The sequence below is a fragment of the Haemaphysalis longicornis genome, unplaced genomic scaffold (genome assembly GCF_048455015.1).
Source record: "Haemaphysalis longicornis isolate Haplotype H1 unplaced genomic scaffold, Haemaphysalis longicornis Haplotype H1 scaffold_1, whole genome shotgun sequence".
NCBI classification, from domain to species: domain Eukaryota; kingdom Metazoa; phylum Arthropoda; class Arachnida; order Ixodida; family Ixodidae; genus Haemaphysalis; species Haemaphysalis longicornis.
In genome coordinates this window covers 123,162,947-123,175,408 of record NW_027526203.1, presented here as the reverse complement: position 1 = coordinate 123,175,408, position 12,462 = coordinate 123,162,947, and the positions used below count along the sequence as shown (strand labels likewise).

The 12,462-nt window shown below is 46.2% G+C and overlaps 1 protein-coding gene across 2 annotated transcripts in view; it reads left to right on the top strand.

The window, feature by feature from the left end:
• LOC144179580 (three-prime repair exonuclease 1-like) overlaps positions 1 to 12,462 on the top strand; it is an 83,611-nt gene that overhangs the window by 45,941 nt on the left and 25,208 nt on the right. For both annotated transcript variants that reach the window (XM_077707996.1, XM_077707991.1), the window contains exons 2-3: positions 4,773 to 4,996; positions 7,459 to 7,631. In XM_077707996.1, coding sequence (XP_077564122.1) covers positions 4,829 to 4,996; positions 7,459 to 7,631 — 341 coding nt within the window. In that variant the 5' untranslated portion in view covers positions 4,773 to 4,828. The remainder of the gene's footprint in view (positions 1 to 4,772; positions 4,997 to 7,458; positions 7,632 to 12,462) is intronic.

Genomic DNA, 12,462 nt, shown 5'->3' with positions numbered 1-12,462 from the left:
TCCCCCTCGGGGAAATGCGGGGGAATTTTTTTGGGTTTTATATTTTTTGAAAGGGGGGTGGGGGATTAAAAATTGGGGCTTTTTTTTTTGAACTGATAATCAGTGTCAGAATTGCGTTTTTGTAAAACCATTCCGAAAGTCAGGTTTTTTGCGGGTTAAATTTACAGGTGTACCAAGTAATAATACACTGTTTTATCAGTAGGTATTCTGAGCTTCTAAAGTCTAACGCCTTAAAATTGGTGTTTGTTTCAAGCTGGTGATCAGGGGAATATCAGGATTATTCTGGCAAATATTTGCTGTTTCTTTGGAAAACAGATCAGCAATGATGACAGTAAAGAGCCTTGATAACTTCTAATAAATTAAGCATTTTATTCACAAAAAGCTGATCATCATCTTTTTTTTACACATCCTTGTTCATCACGACATTATTATCTGCATGCGCAACATGTCAATCTCCATTCGAGACCAATCTGATCGTTGAACGTATTTCAGCTGCGAGAAAGTTCTCTCGACATCACAGCTTTCATTAGCCAGGCGCACTGTCAGTGTGCCAGCCTGGGGTAGCGAGCGGTAGTCACGTCGCCACTCGATGGGTTCGACAGCTGTGTTTGCGGGGCTTGCTTCCAGCAACTTCTCGTTGAGAACGACGGACATGATTGTCCATTCGGGGAGAAATTCTCCTGAAATGTGTTCGGGATGTAGAAATAGGGTAAAATGAGGTTTTGCCCGAAAACGAACAACCCTACTGATATTAGACCCGAGATCGAACAGAGTCAGCGGAGTGATGAACCACTCCTAGTGTGGATGCCGCTGTCACATCAGCCACCTATTCACGTTGTGCTCGGCGCAAAATGCGCTGTTCACGAAAAAAAAAAAAAAAAAAAAGACTGCTTGTCTGGCAGTAAACAGTAATAATGAATGGCTGTTGCGGGATATACGCTCCTTCAGTTCCATGAAACATAGTTGCCGTGGTCATCGCTTGCCACAGGACACGAGTGAATAACTTTGTTTCGACCCTTTGCACTTTTCTTATTGATGAGTGCGGTAGTCTACTGCCTTGGGAATGGTCCAGGGTGTTTTGTTGAAGGTTGCGTGATTGTTATTGAGGGGCCAAAGTATGATGAAGAGTTGCAGGAGAGACGATGGCACTCATACGCATAAATTTGCCTTAAACATTGCAAAAAATTAGCGTGTGTGCTGCAGCAAATATGAAACAAACAAAAATATTTACGAAGTAAAGTGGAAGTCTTGGCCTGTTGGTTCATGATGTTCAGGGAAAAACCAGTGGAAACGCTACACAAGAGGAGAGCGAGGACTGTCACTGGACTGACAACTGTTGAGGAAAGGTACACCGTTAAACGTTTCCATGCTAACACCAGAACTGTTCTGAAAGGCCACCCGTTTTCTCTAAAGAGCTCCTTAGGCCTTGTGGAAATTTTGAACCAAGGGCTTGCAATGCGGCATTTTCAGCGGACATGAAGATTTCTCCTACTCCATTCCCCACTGAACTTTTTGTGGCTGTACGAGAACTGTTAGACAGTGGTGGAACGGTGGCCTTTCAGAACAGTTCTGGTGTTAGCGTGTAAACGTTTCTGGAACTTTTAACGGTGTACCTCTCTTCAACAGATGTCAGTCCAGTGACTGTCCTTGTCTTGCCTCTCCTCTTGTGTAGCATGTTTCCACTGGTTTTTCCCTGAAAGATATTTATTCTGCTATGCAGGCTTGCACTGCCCATAAACTTGCCGAAGCGTATTTATTTTATTCATGCCATGGAGCCTCTGTTCAGGGTAGTTTCCGTGTTACTTTACAAAAATAAATATTGTTTTGGACAGTCGCCCATGTTGCTGTGCGAGAGCAATCTCTGTTGTTATGTATACGTTTATGTGTATTTACGGACAAGACTGTTTCAGCTGAATCTTTAGATGAAATGAAGCAGTTAGTTTGCACCTGTACTGTTGCTTTTCTTGCTTCGTCGTCATGTAGCCCATTTTTAAATCAAGATACAAACGAATCAGCTCGCCCAGGAACTTACATTGCTCCGCATAGCCGTATGCTTAAAATTAGCCAGGTGCACCTGATGGTTACAAAAAGAATTAAAGACCGGGTAACTCAACGTTATTCCATCCATCTGGACAAAAGACGAGTGTTTTGTGCAACATGCTTGGCGTCCCACGTCTCGCTGGATTTTTTATTTCTCCCCCACTCCAAAGAACTATTTAAAGCCGGTCCCGTACTGCTGGCTTTAAGTAGTACTTAAAACACGAGCCATATTTTCTGAACAATCTCGTACCCCAATGCGGCTGAGAAGTTTTGAAAATACCGATGCTTATTATATCTGCTTTACTTTTCTTCGCCCCAACTTTTTTCACCGTTACGCAACACCGCCCTGAGGGATCTTTAGGTCCCCACCTTTTCATTCTTTGCGTTTCACGTGTTTTTTTCGTGCTGAAATTCAAACTTCGGATGGAAATAAATAAAAGAAAATGCACGCTTAAGTTTTATTCAGGCCGTTTCGAGTCAACCTGAAAGATGGAAGGTAAGTACAAACACTATGTTCAGTCGACAACATGGCGCAGTCAATCGGGGAATCGTTGCGTTATTATTTAGAGAAAAATTGGGGAGGAACGTCGCACCACACCTGTAACTGAGCAGGTTAATTTGCTATCTTCATGATTTTGTGGCTGGGTGTTCTTTACCTGGGTTTGTAAGCGATATTCTCTACGGTTTCAAACATGTCGCTGCTCAAGGTGCTGCTGTGAGGTATGCGAGGCAACCAAAATAACCAACAGTGCAGCCGTAATAGAAAATTTGGGCTCACTGTAAGGAAAGAATCCAACATAGTTGGCCGACAACCCTGTAACCCCGCTAGTCACATTGCACAATCTAACTAGACGTGAGGTGTTAACTGCAGTGAGCATGTTGAGAATTCCATTCATTAAATAACTGATATTGTTATATCAGTTATTTAACCTTATTTAGCGACACCTGCCTTCGGTGTCGCTAAAATTTGACTTAAAGGGACCCTGCAGCACTTGCCATCGACTACTAGTAATGTATTTTGGGATAAAGTCTATTGTCCCAGAAATCTCCTCCCGCAAGAATTATGAAAATCCGTTCACAATTAACGAAACTACGCGCGATGAGAAATCGCGCATAATCATTCCCTCTCAACTCGACCGCGGACAACGCGACGAAAGTTGCGCGCTCTCTCCCGGGGAGGGGGGCGGCTCGCGGCGTTCTCTTCGGCGGCCTTCGATATATCACATGCCGGGTAGTTTTCTCCTTTTCTCCGCAACGCGGAGGGGCCTACTTCCGGTCTGGTGCCACAAAAAAGCAGGCATGGGTGCCTGCTCGCAAGTGCGCGCTCGGGCTGGTAGGGCGTTTTTGAAGCAATAAACGTTTGTAGTCGAGTGGTCCCGTTGAAAGGGAAGTATTGAGCTCATCACTCAATCTCCGCGCACACTCAAAACACAAAAGAAACGCCAAAACTGTGTCTACAGGTTCAGGCATAGAAGAGGTTCGTACACAGCGATGACGACGACGGAAATGGGAGAATCTAGCCGCGAAGTTGACCAGTGACAGCCGATCGGGCAGCCATGGCCTATGTGACGTCCCTTAGGCCATGCATAATGAGGACAACTGAAGAGAGAGCGGTTTGTTTTTCCGCGTCTTTCACATCGATTTGCGCCCTCACCGCTTCACGTGCACGTGTAATATTTGGCTCAGGTATTCCTGGCAGTGTAATCTAAACGTCGCGCAGGTTTACTTGCACTGCTCAAAGAGTGTTGCAGGGTCCCTTTAAGGCATCCCCCAAATGCAGCTATGCATCGTGTTAGTAAAGAAAGCCACTGAAACTGCTTTTATCAACTTAATTTCCTTAGATTGGTACTTCCTGATTTGTCCCTATCTGTTTTTCTTCATTGTTCGAGCTCATTCATGGAAAAGTGCTTGCAAACTTGCAAATGTCTTCGACTACTCAAAGGTGTGGGCTTTAAATGTGGGCACCTCCCTCCAGACACCTGACAGAGACTTCTGCACTGCGGGGGCCACCACATGTGCCCATGAGCGTTGCAGGCCAAAACTGAGGGGCAGTACCGTTCCTGCTTTCTCTTCAAATGATACGGGGACTATCTGGGCCGGTGCTAGCCCCTTACTTCATACCACAGGACCGACTAATCACCCATTGCCATGCATTACCATCTGACCCGCTACCGCTATGCCAACCAATACCGCGATTTGCCGGGCCTATGCCTTTGCCTGTGTAATGTAACCTGTCGGGTCATTTGCTTCACTTTCCAACGGGTGCAGTGGGACGTGGTGTGGTGCACGAAAGTGCCCCCCCCCCCCTTCCCGTACATCACTGCTACAACTTGACAGGCGGACGCCGGGAAAACCTGGATGCGTAGGAGCGGCAAATTGTTTGTTTTCGTAAAGCGGGGCTGCCAACTGGGACACTGCATGAGCTGAGGGCAAAGGCCCCCCGTGGGAAAGAGCAACGGGAAAGTAAGTGGCTGCTTGGCCATTCTCGGCTGACTCGGAAGGCAGCAGTATGCAGGCGGCGTTATCCGGGCAATGCTTCACCACATCTGTCCCTCTCGGTATGCCACACCACATTGCCTGCACTGTGGCAACCCAGCCACACTGTATAGGCATGCCCTCAGGATCTGTTCCCGTTTGAAGATAGTAACGAGCAGTCGGAGGGTGTGCCTGCAGCTCAGACTTGTAGGGGCCACAGGACTCAGTGCGTGTTTCTCCCCCTCCCCCATCGCCAGCCGAGGTGCAGTCCGTGACCGTGGTGTCCTCGGTGAATGGGAGCCTTCCTGTGTCAATGCCTAGCGGTGCCAACCCCTTGGAGCCTCTGCAGGAGCAGTCACCAGCCAGGCCGGTGGTGTCGCCAGCGAGGCCCGTGCAGCCGCAGGTGTTTGCGACCTTGCAGCCGCACATGTTTGCCAATCTGCTGCCACATCACGTGCTGGCGCCCATGCAGCCTGCACAGGTGAGATGAGCCCCGAGAAGGGATGCCAAGTGTTGCCAAGTGTTTGCTTTGGAAGCACAAAAACCAAGTGCACGACCTGAGGACATTTGATACTGCCTCCTCTGGGTTTGGTTAATCAGCATGAAGATGGGGCGCCTCTCTGAGGCTTCAGCTGAGGATAAGCTCTTTTGCTGGCTTTTTGCTTTGCGTTGCTGGCAGTTCATCCGAGCCGTTTTTTAAAGGCTTTTGTGCGGCGCTTGCGAAGTTGCGTGCTGAAGAGCCTTTGCCCCAGTGAAGCCCCTGGGCTTACAGCAGAGTGCAGCAGGTTTGCCCATTAGAAGGATTATTTATTTTTTTGCCTGCATCTCTATCTGCACCAACTGCTGGCCTACTGTAGTGTTAGATGTGCCGCTTGGGAAGTGCTGACGCCAAAACATGGGGAATACCCTTGGCACCAGTCGCAGGCCGGGATAGCTAACTGTGCGAATAATGCACATAGAAACATACTCGAAAACATTCACCTGTGAAGCTGCAATGCTTTGGAATTCCTACACATAAGCTGTCTCAAGTCTATCTGCTGTATATCAAAGAATTTTTGTGCCACAGGGGAGGCTCATTATGAATTACGGAAGCAAGTGGGTGTGGAAACAGCAAACTTCTGGTGACCTGAATTAATTCGAATCTATCTTCTCTGCGTTGCTAAGTCCGAGACAAAGTGTTTCTTTAGCATATTAAAGCCAGCATTTCTAATGGAGAAGCAAAAAAAAAAAAATTCAGGAAAGCTTTCACTCATGCACAAGACTTGAATGGCGAAGCTATTGTAGGTGAGCATTGCCAGACACGTAGTCAGGTTTCATTATCATTGGTTATTTGCGTAGTTGCTGTGCTAGTAACCATCGTCATATGCATAGAGAAGAGGTCGTCGTTTTCTTCGCGGCGAGTGGCGGATGCAAAGTCGATCACAGTATTGTAGACTTCCACCATCTCTTCGTCATCGACTCAAGGTAGTGGTTGCGGGATCTGCAAGTTGTCTCAGGAAGCATTGACTCACTTGATGCCATGTCTCCAATTATCTGTAGTGGGTTCTATCTAAAGAATGCGGCGGCCGTGATGACCTCTCCCAAGCAGGGTGTCTTTTTCAGCTTTTGCATTAGTGCTGGAGCCTGTGGTTTTTACATGCGCAAGAGCGCTTGACAACAGCGGTGATTTTTTTGTTTTCTCAAGCCACTGTGCGAACCAAGGCTCACACAGTGGCTAAGTCCTTCGTATACGTCCTTCGCATAAGTCCTTCATATACACATTCTTTATGCATCTCTCATAAAGTGTTCAGGCCATCTTTTTTAAGATAAACTTTTGAAGAGTTTGATTTTCACAGCCTATTCTACTTTGCCTTGAAGGGGCACCGAATTCTGTTAATCTAAGTCTTGTTTTGGCTGCATTGTGCAGTTATATTCATGTAACTCATTAATAGATAATTTATGGGAAGCCTTAGTTTATCTGTAGTAAGTGGCAGAAGCGAAGACACCATGTGTTCGTGCTGCCGCATCAACTAGCATAATGAACTGCTAGTTCGTTATGGTAGCGCACGTGTCTCGTTATGAAATGCACGGGAAATGGCAGGAACAGTGCGGAACGTGGCTCAAGTGTTGTGTACTTTTTTCTGGGGAAGTAATTAAGCAATGTTAATGGGTATCTGCTTTCCCAGCTTTTCATGCCCATTCTAGCTGAGGGCAACTCTCTCTCTCTCACAAAACAATTGCTCACTTCCAGCACTTGTCTCAGACCTTTACTGTGACCGTTCTGAAAGCCGCTGCGCTACAATGAGTTGTGGTTTGCTTGACCTTTTGGTTGCTGGCCCTGACCTACATAATATTCGATGTGGAATTGCAGGCCGGTGGAGAGGTTTCTTTTTTTTCCCCTCGCAGAATTTTTGACACTGAGCATCGCTTATGATTGAAAAGCTCTAATAATAGTTGTTTAACTCAGACAAAAAGATTGAGGTGTACGACCTCAGCGGAGTGGTGCATTTTTAATTTTTTTCCTGAAATTGGGTCTCTGATCTCTGATTTGGAGGTGTATTAATCCATCTGCTCTCAGTCATGAATTGGCCCAAAAGCCCTTGTGTGGCTCCTCCATTTCGGCCATTTTGGAGTCTGGGCTGGGCTTGGGTCAACAGCTATATTTTACTGGTTGAACTGGGCTGGCACCAAATCCCAACTGGGACACCAGATTCTTGAGGTCTACTACAGTAGAGTGCAATGAACTGACATTTAATGTACTGAAAGTGTACCAGTCCTGCTGTCAAAAGAGTACCTTAAACTGCATGCAGGCCATATCTGGCAGCTGCCGACAAGTGATTACTTTTCCGACTTGTCTAGCTGTGGTGAGAGTGCAGCCGCAAGCCTTAGTTTGCTGGGCAGGGGCCGGTCAGCGTCACACGTGTGCATCAAGTAGAGGTCGTTTCCCTCCTTGACTGTCCCCAGCTGCAGCAGCAAGTCTACGAGGCGAGCAGCCGTGCGACGCCCCAGGCGAGCCTGTCGCCGGCGCTCAGCCAGCCGGTCAAGACGCTGGTCTTCTTTGACCTGGAGACGACTGGCCTCCCCGGTGCTCACCAGCCGGTCAGCATCACCGAGCTTGCCATGGTCGCCGTGAACAGGTGAGGGCCTGCGTGGGCGTCAAGGCTGGTGCTGCTTGGAAATAAATAAAGAAAGTGGGGGCTGCCAAATCACTTGCGAATTGGCATGCACATTCTTGTTTATTTCACCACAACCAGTGTCTTCAATTGTAACGGAAAACATTGGCCCCTGTTATTTATTTAACCCACTTTTTAAATAAAACGCAATGTGGGTTGGTTTGCAGACCTGGCCCCGTGCTGTGTCTCGCATTAACAAAGTGTAGCATGACCTGGAAGTGTGTTGCCTGTTTCACGGCCAACGTGTCGGTAATCCTTCAGTCGTGCGCACAGTGCAGCTAGCGCGAAAGCCGACAAAGCTTAGAAACAAGAGGTAAATGGGGGACATAAACTCCTTTCATTATTACTGCAGAAGGAGTTCAGTGTCCTGCTGTTCTGCTAATTGTACCACAAAACTGGAAAATGAGAGATGGGGATGATGGGGAGCTATTGCAAAAAGGAGGGGCGTAATGGAATTTTATTTATTTTTTATTTATCAATCGTGTAACCTTGGTCAGGCTCATGCAGGAAGTGGGCACATAATGCACATTACACACATAAGTACAAAAAGCAAACTCTGGACGATAAAGAGAACACAACAATCAACTGCGCCTTTGCCAAAGCACATAAAAAGAAAAGAAAACGCAGGAATGCTCTCTGCTGTGTTTTTAGTTTGACAGACAATACTAAGTGAACCGACAGCAAAAACGGTGTACATAAATAAATTTCTTCTAACACAAAATGCAGTAAAACACTTGCAAACCGATGCAATACGGGATAGGGTAAAATAAGGCGGAAAAGGGTAAAATAAGGCGGAAAAGAGTAAACTCAAACATGCGCAAAGGAGAGGTAACAACTCACTTGCGATGTAATTTTGTTTTGGTTTGGTACAAAATCAAGATGTAGAAAAATTTATTTGCCGAACACCTTCACTGTTCCAGAGACGAAGTGAACCACAATTCCGCGTTCCTAGCAAAGCCATCAACCGATGTGGCGTTGATAACATCGGACGGTAATCCATTCCAAGTTTCAATGGCCGACGGAAAAAAAGAATACTTGAATGTATTTGTACGGCTGCTAAATGGTCTGAAAGGTTTGTCATGATTCGTCCTTGTTGAGTGTCAGTGAGGAGGTTTAAGGTAATCATTGTTGTTTATGTTTACAGCTTCCCGATACAAAAGATACACATGAACTTCATAGCGGCAACACTACGACGTGACGACAAACATGACACTGATAGCAGCATGCAGTCATCCCTTCGGTTTGTACGCTTCTCGGACAGTAGCAAACTATCTGAAAAGCTGCGAAGAGGTGGGTTATGTAACCGGGTGTGGTTGTGGGAGTGCTGGAAAGATAAAAATGAGGTTGGTTCCTGTGGTTTGGTTGGAGGGAGTGCTTAAAGCATTATGCAAGGACAGATACTAGGTTCAAGGGTTTTTATTTTTTATGTCATTGCATGCAAAGGAGCCTGTTCTTGTGACTGGAACAGGTGTGGAGCCTGGTGTCACCTGAGGGCACCAGGATTAATCGTGGCTTAATCCTTAATTAATTAAGGCTCAATCCTGGTGTCACCAGGATTAAGCCTTTCTATAGGCCTGCTATGGGGTGTGTAGAAAAACAGGCTGATTAGACTTTGCAGTTGCTGACCAACAACATTGCTGTGTGCACTCTCGCTTGATCAAATATGCTGCCCTTTCCTGTCTCCTCAGTGAACTCGCTTACTGTTCTGCTTTTATTGACAATGATCTCAACACGATTTTGATGGGCCTCTGAAGGATGGGGCTTCAAGATAAAATGCATGCAAACCAAACATGGGGCTTTTGATATGCCAACTCTCCACTGTGCACGTCACTCTAATTGCTTTGACTTTTTTCTTTTTTTGTTAGTGAATGGTGGGGCACATGTTTGCTCGTTTTAGCTTTCATAAGTATGAGAAGCACATATGATTCCTGTGACATGTACAGTTGAGACTCCTGCTTCCCTTTGGCCACCTCCTATGCACATTCTAACCCTCTGTCTTTAACTCTTTCGCTACCGCCGGAAAATTGACTAATTTTAGGGGTCCAAGAAAACATTTTTTTTCCTGCTAAAAATTGGTTAGGCACTAATTGCAGGAGCACAAAATGCAGATTATTTAACGGCATTTCCAATAATACCAGTTTTTTAAAGGTTTTTATATATCATAGTTGTAAAAAAAAATATCAAAACCAAAATTTTTGTCAAGTTGTTGAAAAAAAATGATAAAAAAGGAGTTGTGTATATCAAACCACTGGTAGTAGAAAAAAAATTAGAATATACATTTTGTAGGAAAACATTTCAAAAACACGCCCTAGAAAAAATGTCCACTTGCGCTGAACAGTTTGTCAGATATAAAAAAAAATGTTAGCATGCGCGGTGCTCGTGTCATGCGGTGAAGCCCAACCTCCAATTCAAATTGTGCAATTTCGGGTGGTTTCCTGGAATAAATCTGGCGGTTTGTCATTATCAGAGGCACCAATTTGCCCCCACATAACGTAAAAACATCTTGTCAATGGCTGACTTTGCATTTACAGCGAGCACAATATTTGGGACAAGCACGCGATGCGGAAAAAAACATGCATGAAGTTGAAACGGAACGCCGTGGCTGACACTTGTTGTCGTTCACGGTCAGTTATCTCTCAAAACATAAAGCTGAGCTTTATTATCATCTTCTTACTCGCAATTGTAGCCTTGCTCGCAAAAATGAGGTACGATGAGCTAGAATCGTGCCCTGCAATCTTTGGCCGAGTAGCAGTTGCGCGCTGAAAAAGATCAGCACAACGAGCCTCCTCTATTGCAGCGCCACCTAACATTTTTCAAATGAAACAGTACAAAAACTTATCAGAGACTCCGTCCGAATAGACAGTTCAACTAAGACACCCGGATATACCCTCGCATGGAAACGAAACTGGAAGGCGAACATAAACCGGCAGTGTAAGGCCGGTTTGAAGTGCTGTGCTCGGCGGAACAGATATCTGGCGACTGGGTGTGACCTTTTGACTTGCATCTGGAGTTCTTATTGCAGAAATCGGGTTAGGGTGGGGGGAAATCAGGAGCGGCGTGCTTTGTTCGAGGATCAGTCGCGGATGCTTCAGGCGCCATGGCAGGTAGCCTTGAAGTTGGGTAACTGCGTAGTAACGCTAAATATGAATTTCGCGTTGCAGAAACAATACCGAAACTGTTGTAAACTGTTTGCGAATGGTCCTGGGGTAAGTAGAACTAGCACAGTACTTAGAACAACGTGCGCAAAGGCAATAAAACTGCCTAAAATCATAAAGTAGCTTTGCAACCAGGCACTGCTTGACATTTTCAGCCGATTTTTGGGATTATTACTGTCAGAGCGCGAACCTGACGATTGAAAATCGTGCTAGTTCCCCATTCACGCCCTGATAGCAAAAAACAAGCGCTGGTGCAGAGTAATTACGAGTTGCAAGCATTCTTCGTTGGTAGCCGTGACGCGCCCTTTTCCACACCCAGGTGATTCAAAAGCGTGTCAAAAATCATGTTTCCGTTACAAAAATGAAAACAAAACTGATTTTGAAAGGCCATTTTCTGATCTAACTCCGAACAGCTTTACTTGTTCGAGAAACGCCTGGAACGCTATGAAAAGGCGCTCCCAAAAGTATCGATCAAATTGATCGATTTTGATAGGCGCGGTAGCGAAAGAGTTAACCTCAGTCAAGTAAAGGCATTATTTACCTTTGGGCCGTCTGTGGATTGGTTGGATTGTTGGAAATTCCACCCCAGTGACCATGAAGCTTAGACGGTAAAACAGCCTTGGTATATACTACCAGGATTTTTTATTTTTTCTAACTTTTACGGGTACAATCTAGGCTTTGTATTATGTGAGGGTCCAAGCAGTTTTCTGTCCATTCTGTTGGTGCTGAGCATGATTTCTGGCTTAGTTGCTACTCGCTGCCACGGTTCAGAGATTGGCCAGGGACGCCAGTTTGGGGCCTATGAGTTGCCTCAGGAGTACTAATGCATGCCAGACTGTTGTTCTTGTGCAAATGTAAAAGGCAGCTTGTGTTGGCTGATGTCCCAGCTCTTCCTTGCTTGTATGAGAGCGGCATGCCTCTTTACCCCGGTGGCCTTTGCACCGACCAGACACACTCTTAAAAATAACGAGTGTCTGCTGAGCAATGACCGAGTGGCACCATAGATGTTTCTTCTGTGAAACCGTGGTACTTTGTGAACCCTGTGGGATTGCTGCAGTAGAGTACCGTAGACTAACAAGTTATTGCTGCTCTCGTACAGCACTGACTGCAGGAAAGTTGCCCACCATGGGTTGGAGTGAGCCAAACCATGGGGCAGGGTTAGCTCTCGCCGCATGTACATCAACCGCTCCAAGGGGGAGTGATTACCTAGCAGCATGGGGGTTTTTACATTGGGCAGAGGGGGGGGGGGGGGGGGGGCAGTTGTAAAGCACCCACGCAGCGGCGAGGATCGAGCAGGCGGCAGTGCCACCCGTCTGCTGGCCTTTTGGCCTTTAACCCTGTCAGGGTCGATGACGTGTGTCCCCTGCAAACACTTTCAAAATGGTCGATGACGTACATGTACGTCATCGCTTGTATGTTTAAAAGGCGCGCCTTTTTATACCTGTTCTTGTGGCAGTAGTGTAACATGTTTTTCTTTGAATGCAAATGGTGGAAGCACCAAGGAAGTTGTGTAGGTCGGGTAACAGTTCAGCAAAATGTTGTCGCGACGCGTTGCAGGCCATTGCACAATGGGCCCAAGTCGCAACTTGTTTATACCAAGGGCGTCGGCAAAGAGCACGCGGTTGCTTTAAAGAAACGCG